A 26,120-nucleotide genomic window follows, 5' to 3' on the forward strand; every position below is an offset into this window, starting at 1 on the left:
TGCTCAACAGTTAAAGACTCTCACATTTATGTAAAACAGAGACAAGTCAGGTAACACCACTGCCCTGAACTTGGTAAGATGGCAATGAATCACTGAAGTCAAGGACTCATAGAACAAGGTGTGTGAGAGCCAGCTACTGCCCCCTGTTACCTTACAAACATGGTATAATGTACACTACTAACAAAATCATTTATCCTTGGGTTTTACATGGTTTACTGATAGCAAAACCTTATTCTTTGTAGTACACACACAAAAGGCAAAAAGCAAATGAGAAAATAGAATGCTTTTCTTAGAAACTGTCTCATCTGAGGTGCTGGGGACTTAACTTTCCTAGCTCTTGAATTGAATTACAGCACAGCCTATAAGTAATCAATACGCATCATTTTCACAACTGGTTTTAAAAATGCAATTTACAATAAAACTGCTAACTTCTGAAAATTTAACAAGCCATGTCCACCAGGATACTGCAAATGAAGCAGTAACAAGCAATTAAATACTTTTTCCATGAAAAAAACCTGATACTACTATAACCATCAGCCAGGCTACAGCTACATTATTGCAGGACAAAGATACACACATTAACTACAGTTGGTACATTTTTCTTATTTATTCAAAAGCTAGTGGATGACAAAAAGGGTTAAAATGTTTTATACCACCTATTCATTACATAAACAAATACTTAATCCAAAGGGACTTATTTTACAAGCCCCTCTGTCCAAAAAACACACACCAATTAGTTTTTATACACAAATGTTTATTTCTCAAATAAATTTCCCCTTTAAACACAAGGAATGAAATCTAAATCTTCATAAAGATGGATCCAAAACAAAATCCCTCCAGTACTTTGTAATTACTGTTTTGTTGGTCACTACTGGCTTTAACTGTTTAACATCAAAAAACAAGGACATATTTAAAAAATCATGCTACTGGATACCTAGCTCTGCCTCTGACCAGCTCTACACTGATCTCCAAAATTTTAAAATTTTACATCATGAAATCCGAAGCATTTAACTGAACAACAGCTGTGCATTAAACACAAACAACTGAACAAGAAGATTATAAGATGTAATCAAGTTCGTAACGAATATAGGTGTTCTTTTCATCATTATAGATTCTTGGGTAATGTGCTATCAGAGCATCCTGTGAGCCGATGTAGATTGAATTGTAGATCTTCCAATAAACATCTCTGACTTTTCTGGCAGGGTGAAACAAACCCTAGAAAACAGAACAGAACAAAATGTAATAAAAGCTTGCAGTTCCAGTGTTCCTTTATTGAATTTAATCAAGTGTTGCAAAACAAGCATTTAATAAATGGACAGAACACACAAGCTCTAGGAAAATACATTTCTATGTACTAACAATACACAGACAGTACTTGCAGGAATATACACCGCAGGAGACTTTCACCTTCCCTCTGATCTATCTTCATGCTGAGGTCCCCACACTGCAAAAGTCTGAAATTTCCTATCGGCAAATTATTACTAAAATGCTGTCACACCTTCTCTACACGGACCTGCATGACTTTAATCCTTGCTCTCCACCTGTTAGGTGAGTTTTAATTCCATAGCCAACACAGCCACTGTCACGTGCTATGACACAGAAAAGGAGCCTTCAGATTTTACCACCCCATTTACAGAAGCTGAACTGCCCAGTGTTGCTCTAGCAGTACCAAGTCTAACCAAAGCACTGTTTATAGTGCTGCACTCTTGTAAACATCTCACTCTTTTTCTTGGCTAATGACAAATCACTACTCTTAATCCTATCCTCTCATTTATTTATCTCACTGATTGTCATAACCCCTCCCACAGCTCATTTATTCCCCAGTCATTAGTTCACATCCTCAAAATTTTTGAGATGCTTCCAGTTTAGAAATCAAAGTGCCAGGCTATTTTAGTCAACTGATAAGTTACCTGCTCTTTCTACACAAGTTCAGTGATGTAATCAGCTATCTCCCTATACCAAATCCTCTCTTTACTGCCTATTTCCACTATTCAAGTCCCTGGCACAGAATATCCTGTTTAAAAAATACTTTGGAGACAAAAAGCCGTTTTTCCTTTGTTGGAAATCATCTCCAACTGACTGTTCTGTCTGGTGGAAGGAAGTCCTGCCTGACAGGTGCTCTCTGCTGCCCCAGCACATAGGCCATACCTGTAAGCAGTACTGTAACATCCTGCAGGGCCCAATAGCCACTCTGAGGCCCTCCAGAGCCCCCATAACTGCCTGGATGACGTGAGGAGAGGTTTCAAACACGTTGGGCCACACATAGTTTAACAAGTGATTAAGAGAATCTTCACAGCCAAACCCATAAACACCAAGGGACATGTGCTGCACCACAGCACTGGCTGTTTGTCTGTGTACCAGATCCCTGCAAAGAGAACAATGGGTATTAATAAATGAGACTTAGAAGCAACATGATTGGACAAGCACACTGTTTCTTTTCACCAATACTTTTCTTGAAAGCACTAATAACACTTATAAGCCATACTTACTTGACAGCAAGGGGCAGAGTATCAAAAATCAATAAAGTGAAAAAAGATGGGAGTTTTCTGACAAATCAATGCACTGAAATTCCACAGAAGTACCAACAATAGAAATTATCAAAAGCAGTTTTAATGGAAGAAGTCTTGACTCACTGAAGACGCTTTTATAATTTTCATCTTCAGAATTATTAGTAAAATTGGAGCATATATAATCCAAATTGTTTGCAAATAATGGCTTCTAAATTATGCTGATCACTTAAAGCCTTCAGCAAACAAGGACAATATGCATATTTGCTATCATTAACAATCAAGTATATACTTAAAAATGTGACTATGGATAACTGTACCACAAAAGAAGTGCACTCACCTGTCCATTAAAGCATCTTCAAGCAATGGTGTAACAGCATAAATGTAATCTTTTCCCATCTCTCCAATGTATTCAAACAGGAAAGAAAGAGATTTTAACACACCATTCTGGACATTCAGTTCTGGAACTCTGTATTCATTCATGAGTGCAGGCAGCACTGTGAAGGGTGAGCATGTTTCAGCCACAATAGCAATTGCTACTGTAGTACATACTCTGTTCTGCCTTTCCTGTACTTTCAAGTTGTTGAGCAGTGTGGCCAATACATCGTGAGGTCTGGAAGAGACAACATGGACATCCATGTCAATGGATTCAGTGAGGATTTGGATAAAGTTAGTTAAGCTTCAAATAAGTGGCAGAGATACATGGTTCAGCCCCCATAAAAAGTTTAGAGAACTAGGAAACAAACTGAACGCTAAACATGAAGCGTTTAAACATAAACTCTAGAACAGCTAAAGGATTTATTTTCATAGCAACATTTTTTACTTTGTCTAGACTCAGCTTTTTCCCGGCCCTCTGTTCTTCTTCTTGTGAACTCTGGAGGGTAGCAGAGTCTCCCCTCTATTACTCTGATCCCAGAGGAAATTACAGACTTGTATAAAAGCAAGTACTGACAGAGATAGGTTATGTCCTGCATGGAGAAGAGTTACAGCACTCCTGGCTGCTTGCTCTATCTGCATTCAGCCAGTCATCAGTCTCTTACAGAACACACATAAAAGGTGGCAACTGTGCCTCATTCTACAAGGTGCTGACTTGGAGTATGACCTTAGTGGAAACAAACCTTTAAGAATCTATAAAACTAGTGATTTGGTGGGGGGGAGGGGAAAAAAAAAGAGAGAGAAGATAAATTATTTAAAGGAGAGTTTATAAAATAATACAAAGAGGGTTTGAATGCACATGACATTGATTCATGAGACAACAGCTCTTACTCCTAAATAAGATTTTAACCTTATTAGTTCATAAATTTTGTTCAGAAGTGCAATGTCCTATGTTAACCAAGAATACATGATTGTATTTTTCAAAATCAGTAAAACCATGTCTGCACATATAAAATGTAGAGAAGTTTGAGTATTTCCCACCAGAAAAGTAACAATCACCACTATTTGGTAACTGTGTGAAGAAGTGGACAAGCATTAAACCAACTTACCCAATAGCTTTTGCAATATAACCAAAAGTGTTCACTGTGGCTCTTCTGATAGCTTTCTTGTGAGCTTTTAATAATTCAAGCAGTTCAAAGCAGATCCTCATCCATTCTCTTGCAGAAACATACTCTGCACCTCTGAAAGAGAATAAAGTGAGTTACCTCTTCAGTGATGCTAGAGATTTTTACATAAAGCCACAAACTGTAGCACCTTTTCATTTGCTATCCACAGAGCTAAGCTTAAGCATTTCCTTTATTAGGTAATTCAACAGTGTGTCTGCTAAATATTTTAGTTTTACGCACAACTTCAGAAATATCAAGAGATACAACAAAAAATACTCAGAAGCCAAAGTTGAGCTTTTGCTATAATAATTGCCCACAAAGAAGGTTAGATATTTTAACATTACTCAGCTTACCTGTCTGCAATACGCCCAACAAGATCAATACAATTTTCCTGTACTTTCTCATGTCTGTTCTTCAAAATAGGTGTCAACCGTGGCAGCAGGTCTTTGATTGGTGGTGTCATCTTGTGCATACCTATTGAATTCAAAGAGGCACATTTAGTTTTACAGTGGTTTTTCTATTTTGCTCTTGAACAGACAAGTAATCAAGACAAAAACGTACCTATAACGTTCACAATAGCCTTCAGTGCTCCAAGTATGCTGCCCAGTACTTCAGGATATTCTTCACCCAGGTACTCATACAAAACAACACCCAAGTGTCCCATCAGTTTTTCCTACAACCAAGCAAAAAGAGTTAGAAGTCATTTTCCCCTCCCCTCTCATTACTGTGACCTGCTAGAGCAAATCTGGAAGAGAAGTCCGTACCTCTTGACAAGTCTTCATGACAACTGCAGTACGAGAGATCAGGTCAGCGGCCTGCTGCCTGACTTTGGCTGATTTGTTGTTCAAACGCCACAAAACTGTACCACAGATCTGTGGCAAGTAGGGTTTCACCCTCTTGCCTAGAGCATTAACCACTGTGCCAAAACCATTCAGCATCACAGAATCCTGAGGGAAAAGAACAATAAAGGAAAATCAGACAAACAGCAACACTGCATTTTACCTAAACTTGCCATAATCTAAAATTGCTTTTAAAACGCTAACATTCCAGAGACTGCTTCTGGATTTCATTGATTAGAGCACTGACATCTAAAAAGGGATTCTAAAAATCTAACTCAGAAGCACACATTTCTGTACAACTAACAGTGAGATGGCTTACAATTCCAGTGAATGGAATACTCCAACCCTAGGCCTTACCTCTGTTGTCTGTTCCTGGAAGGCGTACAAAATACCGTCAATGAGCTGTTCTTCCAGTTTGTGATCAATGTCTGCTGCTCCCAGATTTCCCATTATCTTCTCAATTGTTTCCATGACCATCTTTCTGTACTGTTCAGCCTCATCTTTCAGATCATCCACAATTCTAGAAATAATTTCTGCTGCTCCAACTTTATTTGCCAGCTCCACAGTCGTATCAACCAACTGAAATACAGAAATGTGAAATAAGCAAGCATTAAAATTATGCTTAAAAGTAGTTAAAATCTACTTTCTACATCTTGAAAATAATTTCCCTAGTCTGAAGAAACAAATTAGGTCCACTACAAAAAACTAGTTTTAGCTTTAGAAATCATCCAGTGTTTTTAAGAACATAAATGGGGTGAACCACCCCACCTTGCAAGTGATGAAGACACTCACAGATGTAAAATGTTGTGATAACCTCCTAAGAACCTGAAAATCTCCTTAGCTACACAACTTCTAAATTGCTAGTAAAACAAAAATCAAGTTTCAGGACAGAGACAAAATAAGTATTTAGCCTGAATGAATATTCTAATTTTCTTCTTCTACTGTAAATAATTTCCCAGCTAAAAAAAAGACCAAAAATACCTGTCTGTAATTTCTTCTGTCCAGTGCCATTCTGTGCTGCCAGAAATGTTTGAAGAAGGGTGGCAAGATTTCTGTTTTAATGTAGTTTGCTTCAACACCATCCGTACCACAACACTGCTTTACCACCTGACAGGAAAAAAAAAATCACAGAATTTTAGTCTGGTGTAGGGTGTGGGTTATTTTTGCTTTTGTTTGGAATTTTTTAAATACATATTCAGCATCAATGCAAAACTATCATTGTGACGTACCTTTAACACAATTTTTTTCATCTCTTCATCAGGAGACTGGAACTCTCTGATAAGAATCAGCATGACTTCTCTGGTGTAGTAGTTTGCATACTCGGCATCCATGAGTGGGATCAGGTAACCAATCGCCTTCAAGAACGCAGCCAAACCCTATTTAAATGCAAAATATGTGTCTAATAAGTTACAGCAGGAACACATCCATTTCAGTTCAAACTCAAGAAAGTATTTTCAATTTACCTTTCCTCTGTGTTGACGTATACCCTTCCACAAGGGCTTCAGGACAGAGTCAAATGACTCAATACCATAGGGAGTGGCTGCCTCAGCCAAAGCAGCAATGGCCAAAGCACTGATGGTGCGAACTTTCTGCTGCTCATCCACCAGCCCTGCAAGAGATCAGGGTTTAGTACCACTTCTTCTACTCGTGTCTTAAATTCAAATTAGCAAAAACAGAGCAGCAGTGTAAAAGGGATTAACTTTTTTTCACAAATACTGAACCACTACTAGTCTTGCTTCATCTTTCAAAGTCACCTGAAATGTTTCTCAGTATCATAGCAACAACAAAACCAGCACTTGACTGTCACTGTGCCTTACTGAGGTATAAAAACTTCCAAATATAAAGTGGGCAAAAGAACTTTGTCTGAGAAAGCAGAACTTACCATGCTCAATAATTTCAACCAAGCTCCTGAGATGAGGCAGGATAGCACAACCCATAAGAATAGCGATCTGCTGTACAATCTTGATGCCAGTGTGCCTGGCCTGCCAGGATTTTTTGCTTTTACAGACAGCTTTCAGGAAGGGTAACAGAGAAGGAATGCCCAGAGCAGATGCAACAACAGCAAAGGCTCGAGCTGTTGTATTTCTGACATACTCATCCATGTTATCAATATCAGGTCGCATTGTGGAGATCATGGTTGCCAAACCTGCAGCCTGGAGGACAAAACACAAAACAATCCAGTTGGATTTATGAACAGCACAGCTAATTGTTCTGCCATGCCTATAAACATGCAGGTATATGCAAGCTAACTCAGTGCTATAATAAAGGATGGTGTTTTACCTTAGCCAAGTTTGAAATAATTTCTCTGCCTTCCACTCTAGCATAGTAGTCTTCATCAATCAGCAGTGGTTCAATGACGACAAGGATCTGAAAAAGATAAACAAATTAATATTTCCTTTTATTAGTACTTACTATAGTACTTCTAGCACTATTGGAGTCCATGAAACCAAGATGATTCCATTAATTCAAGCTTAAAGCCTTACAATGATCAGAAAAAATTAAATCTATTGCATTGTTTTTTATAGTTCTTAAGTCTCTTAAGGATGTAGCCTGGAGACACTACCAAGATCAGGTAAGGTCCTTCCCACCTCCAAATATGTATATATCGTATTTACATAATGCCTCAATACTGTACAACCTACACTCCAATCACACTATAAAAACTTTAAAGTTTGGTTTAAGAAACATGGAAGTGAAATATGTTTTTAAAAAAGTGGTATCATCCTCTTTTCATATGCACATAAAATGCAGAAAATGCAAATCAGAGATGAAACAGAAAAATCAAATAGCAAAATGCAAATCAGAGATGAAACAGCAAACTACAACAGACCTTGTGTACGTATGGCCGGACCAAGTCATCCAATTTGTAAAGAATTCTGTCGATGACTTTGACAAGCAAGTGCCGCTCCTGATCTTCGAGTGTTGGAGACATCAGCAGAGGCAGGATCTGATTGAACAGTGGCCCTGCTCCGAATTCCCGAGCTTTATCGGTAATTTGCCGCAACGCAGCCTGAACAAAACCAGAAAACCTGCCAGTTAATCTAAGGAAATGACACTGAACAATCATAAAACAGGTATTAACCAAGTTAAAATGTAACTGACTGCATCCACAGGCTTCCAAATACTTGCCCCAACCACCACAAAACTATTTCAAGCAATTTTACGCTGATCTGTTAAAACACAAATGTGTGGTGACAAACACTGTGTTGTTAGTGCCCAGGTGTTCAGTCTTCAAGAGAAGCATACTTCTGAGCTAATACCAGCTCCCTTTGGAAAATAGCTTCACAGCCCTTGTTTGCATCCAGGCAGCTCGGTGCTTGGTCAGTTTAGAGCATTTGCAGAGAAGACTGCTATTTATGCTGCCTAGTTCTTAAGGCAAAAACTTACAGAAGAGCTACACTAAGAAGCTAATTTAAGTGAAAGAAGCAAAATCCAGAAAGTTACAAAGCCGTGTAAGCAAAACACACTATAAATCCATTTTTTCTTAATTGTAAAAAACCCAAAAATTATACAAGGCCTACATAATTTAGCAACTGACATTACTGTTAAAAGAGCAGCAGTATTAAATTATGCTGAATTTAAAAAAGCCATACAGATATAGAAGAGGAAGAACAAAAGCACTAAACAGAGTGTGCTGTTCTGGCTCAAACTGATTTTCTCTACAGCCCCTAGTATGGGGCTGTGTTCTGGATTTGTGCTGGAAACAGTGCTGATACCACAGGGATGTTTAGTTATTGCCAAGCAGGGCTTACACAGAGTCAGGGCCTTTTCTCCCTCTGACCCCACCCTACCACTGAGAAGGCAGATTGGCACAAGAAACTGGGAGGGGACACAGCCAGGACAGCTGGCCCAAACTGCCCAAAGGGATGCCCGACATCATATGGCACCAGGCTCAGCATACAAGCCAGGTGGAAAGCTGGCCAAGAGTCACTGCTAGGGGAATGCCTAGGCATCACTTGATTGGTGGTGAACAAGTGTTTTCCATCTGCATCACTTGTTTCCTTGGGGTTTATTTCTCTTCTTTTTTTTTTTTCTGTTATTTTCCTTTACTATTATTCCTTGTTATCTCAGTGCACAAGTTTTCTCACTTTTACTCTTCTGATTCTCTCCTTCATCCTACTAAGGGGAGAAGCAAATAGCTGTGTCGGGCTTAGTTAACAGTTGAGTTTAAATCACAACAGATAGCAAAGCTTATGAAATTATCTTCAAGGGAATCCCATGGACAACTAAAGCTAAACCTGAAAACAAACACCAATTTTTGAAAAATGAGATTACATAAACGTATCTGACAATTCACCTTACCTTTCGCATGGGAGGTGTGCCATTTTTATTTTCAGAAGTAATTTCATTATTTTTCTCTCCTTCTGTTCCTCAGGACTCAGAGTCGATTCATCAACATCAACCTACAAATAATTCCAGACAAATAAATGGGCATTGCCACATAATCAAAAGAAAGCAGTGAAGTTTAATCAGCATGAATGAAATCCCCTTTACCAGCAGCTTGTCGAAGTACTGGATATCATCTGGTTTCAGGAACGGCAGGTTGCCCGATGGCTGGTCATTAACACTCTTCATAGTGCGGTCCTCTGTCTGCATGTGGAACCCTGTCATACCCCCCAGCGGCGTGGGAGTCGCTGTGAGCTTCCGAGCAGGAGTACGGATGGGCACGTAACCAGCTGGGGGTGGGAGAACCTGAAGAAGGAAAAACCAAATTCATTTTAATTGCAACTGATATGAAAAGAAGAAGCCATCAAACAAAAAACACTGCTTGAAGTTGTAGCCTTCACTTTATTTGTTTGGGGATTTGTGTGTTATTGCATACCACAGATCCCATGTTCCCAGCAATACAAACTCACCCTGCGAGCTTGTGCACTTATTCTGTACTGCCGTTTCAGAAGAAAGCTCACTCCCATTGCTGAGAGCTGCGATAATAAACTATGAAATCTCCAAGGATTAAAGAAGTACTTCAATAACTGAATCAACATAGTATACTTGCTGTCTCAGTATTTATGACCCTCTTCCATGTTTGTCTACATCTGGACTTACAGTTTCTATCAGTCCATACAGAGTACATTTCTGGTCTTGACAGGCATTTCCAGCACTGAGAAGCACAGTAGTGATTTGCCTGTGAGACCCCCTTTCTAAGGGATTTAAAATAAATCAAGTCAAACAAGTGTGTACAATCAATACTTAATGTGAAACATTCTACTTCTGGGGAAAAAAAAAAACAGTAATCCCTGGTAGGAAAAAAACATCATGGTCTGCTGTTATTTTAATCCAGATTAATTACCTTATATCCTTCAGGAAACATAGCATCCAATTCCTCATCAGAAAGTGGTCTGTTTCTCTCATCAATTTCCCTCTCCCAGCGCCAAGCCTGCAGCTGTTCAGGAGTCATGCTCATGATGTGACCTATATTCAAATTAAAAAAAAAAAAGTATTAAAAAAAAATCCATTTGTATGCAGAAGCAGATGACTTGTTTACTAAACTTTTAAATGATCTCTTGAGTCAAAGTTTCCATAGCACCTGAACTCTAGCCAAATAAAATATCAAACTTTTTACAGAGCCTTTTATCATTTTTTCTACCAACTAAACTAAACAGCAACAGATAAATAACATTAGTCTCAATTCCTCTCCAGAAATGTGTTGCTGTGGGCATTGCCACAAAAATAGTAAACTGAGCATACACTGACTGCTTTCATACAGGCAGGAGAGCATGCTGAGCAGAAATCTGTTTCAAAAGACAATACAAAAGGCAATTCTTCATTCCCACAACACAAAGAGAAGCCTTGGACAAGGGACTGAGCTTACCTGGTGTAGGGGTTGCCATGTTCATAGCTGGGGTTCCAATGGGTGTTTTGCCAGGTGTCAGAACAGGAGTGCTGCCGCCCATCTGGCTCGCAGGTGTTTCATCCCAGCGGGACTTCCTTTTGCTCGCTCCTGGGGTCGGTGTCTCACCAATGGAGTCACCACCTCTGTCTGTACGAGGTGTCTCAGCCCAGCCACTGCCATGGCCCGGAGTATCTAAGGAAGAACAAACCAAATGTTCTCAGAAAGCTGAACAGTATATACTCCAACTATACTATCAATATTCAAATCCATTTTCAGTATCAAATTAACAAAGAGTAGGCTAAAAGTAAAGACCACTCTGCAGAACATTGAAAAAACCCAGGCATTACACTAAAAACATCCAACAGAGAACTTGGTTTTATGAAAAAAGTGTCATCTTCTTACTGAACCTTAGCATAGAAAGATTCTAAAAAAACAGGATCTACTCAGATATTCTAGGAATTGAACAAAGTACTCCATGTACTCCCTTGATAAAAGCATTAGGTAACAAGTGTTTCACTGCTCTCTGACACCAGAGTCAAATTCAAATTAGGGAAATGAGATGCTTCTCTAACTTGTTTTAATAACAACCTCTTAAAAAAACCTGTAACAATTAAAAAACAGCACACACAAACATATTATGAAAAGTAATTCAACATGTGCTTTTTTTACTGTGTCTTTTATACATTAAAAACCCAACCTGCAGCAGTCATTAGGTATGACAAAACTATGGTTCCTTATTTGAGCCGAGATACTTTCATGGGCGCCACTTAGGCACAGGCAGAACCCGATGCTCAGAACTCAGACAAGAACAACTCCCCACATCAACCACTAGATGTCAGAATATAATTACTTTTTGCCTGGATTCTGAACTCACTGTTTACTTAAGGTGAAAAAAACCAGTACAATTAACCATTGAAAACTTATGATGCACCTCCCAGTCTGCCATAAATACCTCTTTCTGTTTTGGGGGTTTCATCCCATCGATTTTTGCGTGCACTGGAAGTGGCACCTCCATGGCCCGGTGTTGCGTGCCCAGGCGTGTCCCGGCCAGGCGTTGCAGCTCCTGCTGGGGTATGGCTGGGAGTTGGATCCCAGATCTTGGAGCCTGGGGTGGCACCTGGAGTTTCGCTTCCCTTTGCACGGCCTGGGGTTTCATCCCATCGCAGAGATGGGGTGTGCCCAGGAGTCTGCACGAGACAAAACCAAGTGTCAGTATCTCATCCTGTACAATAAAACACTGCTAGTTGTTCTTAAGTACAATTAGAAACTTCTGACGCTCAAGAGGATGAGCACTGGTAACACCTTCTGTAGACAGCTGATGAGCACCAGGTCATTACCTCTGCTTGATCCCAACTGGACAATTTCTTAGGTGTAGCACCAGGAGTCTGATCAGCTGTCTGATCCCAACGCCGCTTGCGTTTTGAAGGTGGCTGAGAAGCGGCTCCATTGACGACTTTAAGCTCTCCAGCTTTAGCTTTTTCAGCTAGTTGTTGCCTAATTTCCCTCTGTTCAAGAGCACAAAAATAAAAACGTAAGAACTCTTCAAATTATACCTTTAAAAGAGCTTTTTCAGTATCTTTTTATGCTTTATTTGAGGTTTTGCTCAAATAACCTGCAATTAGCCACTGCTTTCATTTCAAGGCCACTGTTCTTAAAAATTCTTCTATAGTGCCAAAGCAGCTGTGTTTGAGGGGCTGTTTTTAAATTAATTTTTCAATAAAAGCCATTCTTACAGCAAATGCACAGGGAATTTTTAAAGCTATCAGTTTTCTGTCACCAATAGGTATATGCCTTAAGACCATTACCCACCTGTTTCAAATAAATACCACTTCAGTAAACTAGATGAATGACTTAAAAAATATGTTCACAGGAACTACATCCCATGACATAAAAAAACCCCTGAAATTCTTACTTTAAATCCTGAGATGATACTGCTGCAACAGCACACTAACAAAGACTGTCTTGCACTTATCAGTGGATCCATAAGCAGTAAGACTGCCAAAATTACGAAATAATTCCTCACTCAAGATAAAACAAATCAATGTCAGAAGTCACTGGAACTAAAAGGTCTTGCTCCAATTAGCAAGATGGTACTGTAGGTGTTAGACAAGAAATCTGTTTATATTACCAATATCTTTTCAACTATTAAATAAATTTTAAAGCATGTTTTTGTCTTTTCTCTTTTTTAATATTTAAAACCAAATGCCAATCTTATACCCGATCTCAGTACTGCAGTACTGATGTAGGTACTTCATCAAAAGCCTTTTAAAACCTCCCTGTCTTCCTATACACAGAACTCACAAAAACAAACATCTCTCACACTGAGTAATTATCAGTTAGATTTTCTCTCCTCCTCTGAAAGATAATAAACAAGAGAAAGTCCAAGTTCTATTAAAAAAAAATCCAGATTAAAATGTATTGAGACTATTTTTCCCTGCATTGCTTAAGTATTACATAGAACAGATGTTTTTTAGAACTTTCGTCTTTAAATTCTATTGACTTTCAACATATGAAGAATGTGATTTTCCAAAGAAAGGGGCTTTTAAGTCAAGACAAAGTCAAGAGAATTTACACTCTCACTTTTGTAACGTGCTTTCAAAGGCTGTAACATGAAACTCAGACCAAGTGGAAAACCCTCCCCTCCACACACCTCTTCTTTTGTTAAATGCTGTTCACGCATAACATCCATGTATGTTCTGGCATTCATTTTAGGGTCTGGAGTCTTCCCTCCTGCAGAAGAGAACAGCAACAGGAATGGAGCACAATGAGTACAGGATAAGCAGAAACTATGGACTTCTACTGTCCTGCTCTAGTATTATATTATTCCATGATCATTTAATTTTACTTTTTGATCGAAAATTTTTTAAATTACATGTATCTTACGTTTATTCAGTTTGCTGATCAATTTAACCTGTTTGAACACAAACATAACTACTGCAGTTTCAAACAAATATTTTAAAGCCGATAAAAATGATAAAATGACAACACAGTTAAGAGTCTTCAGAAGTGATGGGTTCCTGGGTTGCTAATCCGGAATACGTACACTTTCGTGCCTTTGTCTCCATCAGCAGTTCTGACTTCAAGCAGCAGAATAGAAGCCTAGAAAATTATCTCTTTACCATTAGTAACACTTTGGAAAGATATTTATAATCAAAACATTACCTTGTGTAAGCTGTTAAATCCTACTTGTTATCTGACTATACATAACTATTGCATACCTAAGTAATGTTTAAATTGTTTTATGATAAAAGACCCATTTATAAGTTTGACAAATCTGGACATGTCTCACAGACCTTCTAGCGTCATATTGTAACAGGGCTTCATTAAAATAAAAATAAAACAAAATAAAAAACCCCAAAATACTGTTTGATGAGACTTTCCCCCTCTTCTCTTCTCAAGGGACACTTGTGATTGGGATCTGAATGCAATACAGTACATACACCACCACAACAATACTCACAGGTAATGGGTTTTGTACACCATATGTTGTTTTATGCTCTGTATCTTGCATTAACTGAGTTTTTAAATACATTAAAAGAAGCCCAACTTTATAGAAATGAGACTTGTCAAGAAAAACACTTTTCTTTAAGAAAAATGTGCAGATTTGCTATACAAGTGGTATAGCTATTATACTTTAGGGAAAAAAATAAACTTCTTAAACATTTCTATGCTGAAGATCACTGCCCAATTGGCTGTGTCTTTCTGACACTAGCTTTGATAGGACTTTCCTTTGGAATACTTTTTCACCATAATCTACACAGGATGTGTTGAACTGCACCCTTAAGAATGCAGACAGGACTGGCATATAGCAGTACTGCTGTAGGAAAGAAATTAAGGACAGTTAGTATGGGCCTGTGAATTCTGACAATACATGTTTATATCAATTACAATTAAGCAAGTAAAATAATTAATATCCCTACTAATTCATGCAGGCTGAAATCCTCATTTGTAAAACCTGCAAAATAGCTACTAATTTTAAGCCAACAGGCACCTTATTGCCACATGTGAAACTCACTCACCTGAAGAAAATTTCAGACCCACTAACACCCCTTCTCCTGACTTGCATTCTAAAATTATCAGAAGAGACTTGAACTATTAATAGTATCAAAGTCTTATATATGCTTTTGCTTCTTTTAGCTATACCACCTAAAATTTACATAGGATGGTAAGAATTAGGTGCTCTACTAGCATTTCAAAAGCAGTAACCCTGTAAGTCTATAACTTGGAATGAAAACTATCAAGGTACTGAATGAATCTGAGCACTCAATACACAAGCTGTTCAAAGTACAACGCACAACCCAAAACGAAATGAAAAGAGAAACCTTTAACCCTTTGTGTTTCTATGGCAATGGCTCATTGACAAGTTTCTTGTCCTTCTACCTGGAAAGAAAACTCGTATTATAAAGATGAAGAATATGGCATCTAAATTTTCAACCAAATCTCTATGAAAAGGGGATGTTTAAAACAAAACTAAGTTTATAAGCATGCCAACAGAAATCAAAGGGCTAAAGACAATTAAAGACAAAAATTTCATACAGGGTATAGAAAAGCCAAAATAAATTACCATCTGCAAAAGGATCAAGACGCTCAGGGGAAATTATCATCATCCGCCTGTGCTTTTTGTACTCATCTTCCCGATCTGCAATCTTTTGAGGACGGTGTTCTGCAAAAGGATCATACTAAAAACCAAGAGAGCCTGTTAGTCACAGATTTATGAAGACTAATATGAAAAGTGTCAGGTACTGTATTCATTTTAAGTATTATTAAAAAGACTTAAATTATTTTTTGCCTCAACTATGCAGGAAACGTCAAAACACTATACTAACTTAAATTTTACTTCCATAACTAGAATTTCAGTTTTTTAAACACAGAACTACTTATGAAATAATTTCTGATAAAAATTTGGTATTTTAAGAGTTTATTCACTTGTTACCAAAGCTGTTGACCTTTCCCCTTCTTTTTGCAGGGTGACTTAATGCTACTTCCTGTGCTTTTAAATTTTACAGAAAAATACTCCAGGAATGTAAAACTTTGGTGATTGCATTTTCCTTAAAACCAGAGAACTATAAAGGATATTAAATTTCCCAGTTATTTTGCTTTAACGAAGTATCAGATTTCAATTTTTAAAAATTTCAATAGTTTAGTTTCTATATTCCTGTTGGCTTTACATGCACAAGTGCCAATCTTTTATCACGTTGCGGAATTCCAAACTAAAGTAGCAACAAGCTTGCAGCAACATTAAAAAAACATGGCTCTTTACATACATCTTTCATTTCCAGCAAACAAAACCTGTTATTAACACTTGTTTTCCTCAGTGCTTACAAGAGTATTTTACTGTGCCTTCAGTGAAGACGTACCTGTTCAGTAGACTGTGGTATGTCATTAAGCAATGCCACTGGAGCATGGTATCCTGGCTTCTTCTGGCCAAGCAGACTTGTGGAAGGGTAGTCATCATCATCCTGTCAGTAAAGACACGGTGAATTTGTCATGCTGGTATTATACTTAGATAAACTAACATCAAATAAACATGCTGTGGTCATAGAAAAGATGAAAATAGACAAGTACAATAGGTAATTCAAAATTTTAGCAAGCTTTCTCATATAGCTTTTCTTATTATTCCCAAACTGGTGAATCAGATAAACCTGCTCATGTCACTAAGAAGGCTCAAGTAATCTTCAATATGCTACACTTAATCAAGTATGCTCTCTACACTAATTAGACAAAAAGTCTGTATTTCATATCATCACTACCATTAGTTAGCAGCATTAGAACCAACTAGTTACCATTAGAACCTAACTAGCTCCCTAGCTGGTGTGTGAGAACTGGTGCAGAGGTATTCAAACTATTTTTCAAGTCAGCTATATATATATATATGGAACAAGACTTAATAACCCTATAAAAAGGCTTCAGAAACAGTGAAAAATTCAGAGATAGATTCATGTTAGTTTAGTTATGCTTACTCAATCACAATGGCAATAACAAGCACTTGCTTTTGCTATTCCTTCACATCAGTAGTCAGTTTCTATTCAATTATCTACAGCAAGCCAAAACAAAAACTGCTCATAAAACTACGAAATTTTTTCAGTGAGCCCCAGAGAATGGAAATTTTTAATAAGGCATTTTTAGAAGTCTGCAGATGACACAAGTACATCACTAAAAAAACACCTCTTGTATCAACTAGTATTAAACTAAACATCTTCCTCATTCTTAGAAATAAAATTCTTTCAGTGTATGATGTAGTTGCCTCTGTACTTATGATAAGGCCTAAAGATCTGATGGCTCCTGCAATGGAAAATATGGTCCAATGTTTAACATTAGAAATTAACATAAGGTAATCTTACAAGCAGGATACATAAAGAAAACACAACACAGTGAAAAAGCCAATTCTTAAAAACAGCTCTAAAATTTGAACCAGGAATCTTAAAACAGTCACTACAGTTTGCTGGCTGAAGTTTTATTAATTTTTTACTGTCATTTGTAATCCTGGCAGCAGTAACAGAACAAAGTTAATTATTCCAGCCAAGGCTAACATCAAGTACCAGGCCACAACTTTTTGCCTTCTGCTTGGGCCTACAAGGCTCTCAAAGCAAAATTCATTAAGTACAAGCCAGACCAAGAACTGCAGGCCTGATAAGAAGGACTTGGGGGCAGCTGGTGGAGGGGAGGCTGGACGTGACCCAGCAATGGGCACTCCCAGCCCAGAAAGCCAAACGTGTCCTGGGCTGCATCCAAAGCCCTGAGGGCAGCAGGGCAAGGCAGAGGATTCTGCTCCTCTGCTCTGAGATCCCACCTGGAACCCTGCATCAGGAGGGACAGGGACCTGGTGGAGTGGCTCCAGAGGAGGCCATCAAGAGATGAGAGAAATGGAGCACTTCTCTTGAGGAAAGGCGAGAGAATTGTGTTTGTTCAGTCTGGGGAAGAGAAGGCTTTGGGGTGACCTAAGTGCAGCCTTCCAGTACCTGAAGGGAACCTACAAGAGAGCTGGAGAGGGACTTCTTTATGTGACCATGTAGTGACAGGACAAGGGGAAATGGCTTCCAACTGAAGGAGAGTAGGTTTAGATTGGATATTAGGAAAAAAGCTGGTTTTTTTGAGGGTGGTGAGGCTCTGGCACAGCCTGCTCAGAGAAGCTGTGGATGCCCCATCCCTGGAAGTGTTCAGGGCCAGGTTGGAAGTTACTTTAAGCAACCTGGTCCAGTGAAAGGTGTCCCTGCCCCTGGCATGACAGTTGGAACAAAATTATCTTTAAAGCCCCTTCCAACCCAAATTATTTCATGCTTATGTGCTTCCTACTTAAGACATAACTTGGTCCACTATGGCTTTAACGAAAATTGGTTCTAGTTCAAGCAACTGCTACTAAAAATGACTCAAAATCAATTCTGAAATAGTTACAATGCAGGCCCTAAACAAACAAAATAAATAAAATCACTTACATCTTCCAATTCAGTAGCTGCAATAGAAGTGACATATCCAGCAAATCTGCTGTCACTGCCACCATAAATTTCTTGATCATAATATCCTGTGGAATCAAGGCCTACTCCTTGTGCTTCATCAAGAGCAGGCTTTTTTCCTTGAATTTCTCGAATTTGTGCTTCAATATCTAGGGTAAAGACACACACACAAAGTCTTGTTACACAAACATACAAAATACAGTAGTCATGTTACTATGTACACCAAACAGTTTTTTGCCCAACCTGAAAGATTATCACTAAAGAAATAAACATACATGACATACAAAACTACAAAATCATAATTCATAAGCTGGTACTCATAAAAAGCTTCTCCTCACGTTTTAATATGATCCAGCAAGAGTACTTTATTTATATGGCTTAAAGCAAACTATTTAACTCACTGTTACCACATCTCATCTTCTGACAGAGGTAGCAGAGAAGCTATTTTACACCACAGCCGTATTTCTCAACATTACACTAACAAAACTGTTTCACAACAAATGTTATCCTCTCATTAAAAAAGCCTTTCACAATGTTATCACCAATTTTGCTAATTTAAACAACTCTGTTCAAAACAATTACTGCACAGGTTCTCAAACCTGAGATTTAATAAAACAACACTGTATTTGTTTCATAACATATTGCAAAGCTATACTATCTTTGAAAAAGTAAATAAAAAACCCAACTCTAATATGCCACTGGGTAACAAGTTAATAAAAAAACCCCAAAACTTAGGGACTCTCTTTTCACTTTGGAAGCTCAATTGGTATTTACTCATCATTATTCCTGCCTGCACCACCATCTTTGAGGACTGCTATTCTTCTGGATAACAAAACACTCTTCAAATGGGAGCTTTGTCATTCTTGTACTGTATCAGGATCTGACTCTAATCAACTCTGGTGGCTATCTCTGACCCTAGAAATGTGGTACTTTCAGAAAGAACATTAACTTCTTAATCCAAAAAACAAGGAACAAAATTAAACCATGCCGTCCTCCCATCTGTTGTAATGCAAGATGAAAATAAATTGCAGTATTCCAACTATCTTCAACAAATGCAACTGTAGGTATGTTGAGGCACAGCTGTGTAAAAATTACTATTGCTTTCGTGTGAATTTTTAGTTAATAGATATGGAAAGACAATTATCCATACAATGTAAATTTCACTAGATCAAACAATTACGTGAATGGACAAGAAAACCCCCGAGAGTTGCATTTTATGGCTGCAGGAATATGAAGGATCATGGTTGCAAGAAAGAATGGATTACATTGTAATTAGACTACAAAAGACCCTTTCAACATGAATAATTCTGGGATTCACCCTCTCCCACCTAAGTGCTATTGCCTGCTACCTTAACTTAAAGGAAATTTGTCAATTTACAAAAAAGCTACAGGAAATCTTGTTCACAAATAATCTTGAATCCTGAGTATTCAATAATTGTTTAGTACTGTTGCTCACTTCTCTTTTCAGGATGAATAAATATGACACGTTTTTAACATCAAGACACCTTAGAAAAGACACTACACAATGTTATGCAACACCTGTTAGGAAACCTGACAAAAATAAGAATACTTCTTTCTAAAGCTAAGGTTATTAGCATTATAATGCAAATTATTGGATCAGAATTGCTTTGTTTAAAAGCTTAAAATGTCAACACTGCAAACTTCAAGCCTTAACGTCACAGCTGGGTCCTTTTCTTATCACAGACTGCCACTAACCAAAAAAAAAAAAAAAAAAACAAAACCAACAAACAACAACAACCAACCACAACCCCACAGTAAGCCAAATTATGATTCCTGTACAAAGGCATGTTCTCTAGAGAGGCAAACTTTACCTGAGAAATCTTTGCCATATAGCTACGAGTGAGAACAGCAGAACTAAGAGTTCACTTAGTCAGAAAGAAGCACTGCCTTCGTGTGAAGCACAGCAAACCCAGCACCAAATCAGCAATTCCTGCACGGGTCTAGTGAGGAAACCCAGCTGAAATGGGTTCTGAACTCATTAAGAGTCCCAAGCACAGAAGATGTACCCTAAAGGCTTATAAGGAGAATCTTGCTCCAGCCACTTCAGGGCTTCCATTGAACTTCTGCAGCTTTCTAGAGCAGAGTAACTTCAGTCACCTCTGTGTTACAGACTCATGAGAAGCTGAAAGCTCACAAAAGCCTTATACTGCTGGCATGAGCACCTCCTGAATCCAACCTGGGGGTACATCCTGCTCCCTGTAAAATCCTGCACAGCCCAGGGGATTCCTGTGAGTCCAGAACTTGGAATACGTTTCTCTCCAATGTGTTAGTTCCGCGAAGCAGCAGAAGGAAACTACTTCCAAATTAGGGATCTTTTCTTGCTCTCAGAGGCCTCTGCCTGCCTTCAGAGGCACTTACAGTTTCCTCTTAAGGTATTCCACTTCTGAGCAATCATCCTATGGCACAGCTATAAAGCCAATGAAACTCAATTACCTTCTCCACAGATTTTTTAGTTATCTCTGTTTCTCCCAGAGAGCAAACAAGGCTCCTGACTCCTTCTGCAGCCTGGTGTACTGCAGTACTGGGGTGGAAGGCTGGAGCTTCCATCTCTACCAAGGACAACCCTACCAGCACTGAGTGGGTGAGGTGAGGGTCCAATCCCAGTGTTTCCCTTATTTCCAAAGAGCAGTCAGTGGAACAACAAACACCCTGCCTCCTCAGTGGCCTGACTGAAACTCCACAGCTGTAACCAACTTCAACATGAAAAAAGCCTCTGGATCTTGCCTACAGGATCATCATGCCTTACCATCAGCTGTTCACTGAATCAACCTGAGCATACAGCTCCAGCACATAACAAACACAGCAATGAGCCCCTGCACTCCAGGACACGCCAGAGATTCGCTCATGCTCGGCCTCCCACCTCTACTATCACCAACAGAGTTAAGTAAAATAGTTGGGGGATTTCTGCAGTGGAAGTGTCAACACAAAAATATTTTCTTATTGATGGTCTTATTGATCTTATTCTTAACATACCAAGGCCTTGTCCTCCAACATTATCTTTAAAACAGCTATATTTCATTAAGAGGGTAGAGGTGTCGTTCATAATTGGCCTTCTCCTTTAAATTACAGGGATTACATCTGTTAGCAGGGTAAGAAGCATTTCCTACAGCAAAACCTGCTGGTTATCTATACCAAAAAATAAAGTCTGTATAGGCTCAACAAACCTTACTGATAGCCACTCAAATTGTTAACTAATAGCACACAGCCTCCAGGTGCCAGTTTAAATGAAGCACTCTAGAGAGAACAGCCCACAAAAGCCCTTGAACCAGGAGGCCTGTAGCCACAGGCAGCCTCTGTTTGCAAAGCATATCACATCACATATTTAGGTGGAAAATGCTATTTTGACACTGAAGATGTGCCAGCTAGCTTCCCTGAGCTAAGTGGCATTTCCTTTGAAAAGCTCACACCATGTTTAACAAAGCTCTTTAATAAAAAGCAAATTAAGAATGAGTAATTACAATGCCTAAAGATACATTGTGCAAAGCAAACTACTTGTTTAATGGCTTAGTCAAGCAGGACATAATGGAAAATTCACTCACAGAGAAACAGTAAAGGGAGTGGGATAGGATAGGGGGGAAAAAGAGAAGGGGGATATTCTACTGATCATTCCTTTTCTGTATTTTACTATATTATTTATATATTTTAGTATTTTAGCTAAAGTAACTTTAAGAAGCAGTTGATTCAAAACATACCACAAATGCTGAACATTATTTAAGTCAACACAAGTGAATTTGAAGTCTCTGAACATCTAGCTCACAGAGAGGCTTTCTCTAACTATGTGCTCTGCTACCACACATGTAGTTCTACTCTAAACATTAAAAAAAGAAAGACGACCCTGTGCTGGAGAGGTATTTTACAGGGTAAACAGGTTCTGTGTTTTCATGTCTTATCATATTTTTGCACATTTAGCTTGCCCTTGCATGGCTTTATTTTCAGCTACTTTAGCACTCTTACATGTTAGATCTATTATGTTTGAAGATCTCTGTTCTTTTCTCGGCAAGAAAAAAAATTAAACTAAAAATGACCTTCAACAGCATTGAAAGCTCACACATTTATGGAGGCTGTATAAGCTGCCACTTGAAACTTCATTTTTCAGCCTCGGAGTTCCCCTGTGACTGTGTAGCTGACACAAACTCCAACTGTTTTGATGCTTCTTTCAAGCTGTATCTTGAACACATCAATCAGTAAGTATTTAACAAACGGTACAGATAGATTAAAATATTTTAAGATGATTTAGTAACAAACAACTCAATTTGAAAGATTAGTGAGGAACTGAAAAAAATAGGACAGAACTTGGAAGCAAAATAATCAAGCTGCTCAGCTAATGCCTCCATGCTGGGAAAGACCCTTACCTGATCATACCCTGTTATACATATTTTTAATTCAACTACCCTCCCCCTTAAAACCTGCTCTGATACAACACTTATCAAAACACATGCAACTGGAAGCATGTCAATGTCTTCACTGAAGTCAGTGCATCACCATTTGCTCCAATAAATAAGTAATTTCAGCTCGGAAAAAAAAAAAGGAAAAAGAAACAACCAAACCTCAACAATTCTACTATTTTATGACAAGAATCTCTTTAGGTAGTAAGAGAGGCAGAGAACCGTGATGGGTAATACTCACTTGGGTACTATCTCACACAACCTTTATGCATGTCACAGCATATCAACAAAGGACAAGACAATTTCTGTAATTATACCAAAATACTCTAGAATTCTTGAAAAAAAAAGAAATCAAATTAAATTTTAAAAAAGTAAGCACAATAGTTTAAGCTTTTCTTCATCCCTAAGCTCAGATTAGGTTTGTAGTGTAAACACTACATTAACCCCACTTCCAGGGGAGATGATGGATTTCCATTTGAAAAGCTTTTTCAGTGCAAAACTAAAAAAAAAAATTTAAAAAATTACTAAAAGACAATGAATGCCTGGGCGCCTGGGCATTGTGCCCTCTGGGTGCACAACCACAACCACCATCCAGAGATAGCTTTCCATCAGTGAATTACGCATATAAATTAAACAAAATACAGCAGAGCACCTATCGTACACAGAAACACAAGTGAAAAACCCCCGAAGCAAAAACGCAGAAGCACTGCAATTCTACAAATTATTCCCCGGTGCCTTAAGCGCAGGGCAAGCCGCAGGCAATGCCCACAAAGAGCGCTTTGATTCCCTCTGAGAAGAGCTGGAGAGCAGCGCACAGGGCAGAACAGCCCGCATGGGAAAGCGCTCGGCCGCTCCATGGCCCAGGGAGCACAGAGAGCCCCGGGAGCCGCTTCCCTGCGTCAAGAGCCGGCCGCAGGAAGTCTGTGTAAAATGGCAGCTCGAACGCTCCACACCTCACGATCCTTCCCCTCCTTCGGGGCACTTTTCTCAGCAAGCACCGCGGCGGGTCAGTATCGGCACGGGCCGCGCCGTTCTCCGGGCCCTGCAGCCCTGTTTGCCGAGGCCAAAGGGCTCGGCGGGGGAAGGAACGCCCGGTGTCGGCGTTTCTGATGCGAAACTCGCACCGGCCCCGCGGGGTTTCCACAGCGCACCGGCCGAGGCTCGACGGGAGGAAGGAGGCCGGGGGCGGGGAGCTCCCCCGCACAGGCCTGGCCGCCGCTCCGTCCCACGCCAGGACGGCGAGAGCTCCCCCTCATGCCCGTTCCCCGCCCGGCCCGGTGGTGACGAGCGCAGCCGCCATTACACACAGGCCCTGCCCTCCCGGCCCCCGCCCGACGAGCCGCGCCTGACGCTGCCCGGAGCCGGGGAGCAACATAAGCAGCGGGCGATGCCCAAGCGAGGCGCGGGCAGCCACGGACATGGGGCCTTCCGGGCTATTTTTACCTTCGTGGGTCTTGGCGATCTTCGCCATTTTGTGCAGCGCCAACGACGCCGAGGCGGAACTGGCGCAGCCCCGCCGCTTCCGCCACACGGGGCCGCCAGAGCCCGCAGCGCGCAGGCGCGACCGCCGTCCCTTTGGCCAGGGGCCAGGCCCCGCCCATCGCCTGATGGACGGCGCGCTCAGCCAATGGCCGTGCGGGAAGCGGCGGGGGCGCGCGCTGAGCCCGGCCCGCCGTGAGGGAACATCCGGTGAGGGCGGGGGCAATGGAGGAGCCAAATATGGGAGGGATTCCTGAGAACTTCTTTCCCGCAGCCACTGAGGGGTGCTCCTCTGGAATTTGGGTGCTCAGCTCTGTTTGTCAAACTGCTTGACGTGGGTTTCATCTGGTCAGGGCAACTGGCTCAGTGCCAACAGGCGGATCGCTAGATAAAATGAAGCCGATATATGTTTATTGCTACAAGATGGGGGTTAAGCGGATTGCAGCCCTTCAGGCACGTCAAGTCTGTTCAATATTTTAGTAAGGGCTCGTAAGAGGGAAGGGTAGCTGTGTTTACGAAATTGGCAGATGACACCAAACTGGCAGGTGGAAGAAGGAATTAAGAATCATCTGACATTGATTCACACATGAAATAATCTAAGACCACAGAGGTAAACTTCAACAAAAAGTAGAAGTTACTACCTATTGGAATTTTAAGTCACTATATGAATTCAAAGTGACAAAAATAGTCAGAAATGGATGACATGGGAAATCAAAGCTATACAACTATCTATAGCAATATGCTGTTGCAATGGAATTAAGTCTTACTCCAGCCATTAAAAATTGTGTTGCGTACAAAACCTGGAAAACAATTGTTTCACTTGACATAGCTCAGTCAAAGCCACTGATGGCATTTTATCAGAGACTTGAGCAAACTCAGTATAGTCTAGAAGAGAGGAGGAACAATTAGATGTTTATGAACATGACCTAGATGGGGATGTAAACAAATTGTTTAGCTGTTCTGCAATAACTGCCCTCACACCACTTCCACATTTCATTTGGGAATTACTAACTTTTTTCCCCCGTTCTGTTGATGTGATATACACACATTTCAGCATCACTGTCTATTGTATACCTGATAACTGACTAGGATTGATTCTGTCCACATGCAAAGCCCTGGGAACTCCCCCTTACAGTCAAGTGTTGTGAACAAGCAAGTTTTTTATTGTCTCAACTTTTAGTAGTAGTAAAACACCAAGGCTGGTTATGCAATCTAAGTACAAAGTCCACAATTGCTTAATGATTCAGCACATCAATGATATTTCATAACACAGTGTAACGTGTAAACTTCTATAGTTTATTTATTATCATATGTTTCATTGTACACCTGCTAAGTCCCTAATCTCCTCAGAAGCCTTTGCAACAAATGAAGTCAACTTGAGAACTTGCTGTCAGGTAAAATGCATAAACTCTTTCTGAAAAGGGTGATGAATGCATGATGGCAAAACTCATATTGACTCTTCACTAATCACTCCCCTTATGTAAGCTGGTAGTTCACATTATGGCTTTTTGAGGGTTGTCTTAAAGAAAATAATGTGAAGCTTATGTTTTTGTGTTAATATGTGTATTTGATTGACCAGCTGATCTAAAGATCTGTCAGTCTGCTTTTTGTTGACTGGTTTGCAGGAGTTTGCTGAACAGTTCTGCTTTTTATTATTTACTAACTACATGTATTCAAATGTTAGGAGGAACTGTTACTTGAAGGTGCAGAAAGTCTTCTGTCCTTTAGTCTCAGTGTTATTAAACTCACATTCTGCATTTCCAGAAAGATGCACTTGCACGTACTCATAGGCCACAAAAGGAGATATTTACCAGCTGCCCATGGACATGTGACAGTAAGGTTGAGGCAAACTAATTCCCTACTGCAAGAATTTAATGCATGTAACTATTTTAAGGAAATGTCACATGCTCACTATGAAGATCAATTTGCAGTAACTTTCTCTCCTTTCTTCAGCCTGACTTCCAGCTTATGTTGAGCAGAACAGTTACAATATTTCATTTCTTCTGTTATTAAGCAGACCTGAGTGAGGGATGAGGAACACTTTAAAGTAATCATTCTGGAATG

At 39.6% G+C, this 26,120-nt stretch overlaps 1 protein-coding gene across 1 annotated transcript; it reads right to left on the reverse strand.

The window, feature by feature from the left end:
* Positions 1-583: 583 nt before the first annotated feature.
* On the reverse strand, positions 584-24,107 carry SF3B1 (splicing factor 3b subunit 1). Its single transcript, XM_036386456.1, is given in 26 exon segments — positions 584-1,215; positions 2,149-2,365; positions 2,848-3,120; positions 3,992-4,123; positions 4,402-4,522; positions 4,610-4,721; positions 4,813-4,995; positions 5,245-5,466; positions 5,869-5,994; positions 6,117-6,263; positions 6,351-6,496; positions 6,770-7,040; positions 7,168-7,254; positions 7,718-7,897; positions 9,190-9,218; positions 9,221-9,290; positions 9,382-9,579; positions 10,178-10,299; positions 10,700-10,912; positions 11,673-11,907; positions 12,058-12,225; positions 13,371-13,450; positions 15,285-15,399; positions 16,078-16,179; positions 18,154-18,320; positions 24,021-24,107. Coding segments are annotated over 26 exon segments (3,903 nt in total). The 5' UTR covers positions 24,049-24,107; the 3' UTR covers positions 584-1,056.
* Between the last annotated feature and the right edge of the window lie 2,013 nt (positions 24,108-26,120).

This window comes from Molothrus ater, chromosome 7, assembly GCF_012460135.2.
Source record: "Molothrus ater isolate BHLD 08-10-18 breed brown headed cowbird chromosome 7, BPBGC_Mater_1.1, whole genome shotgun sequence".
Taxonomy (NCBI): Eukaryota; Metazoa; Chordata; class Aves; order Passeriformes; family Icteridae; genus Molothrus; species Molothrus ater.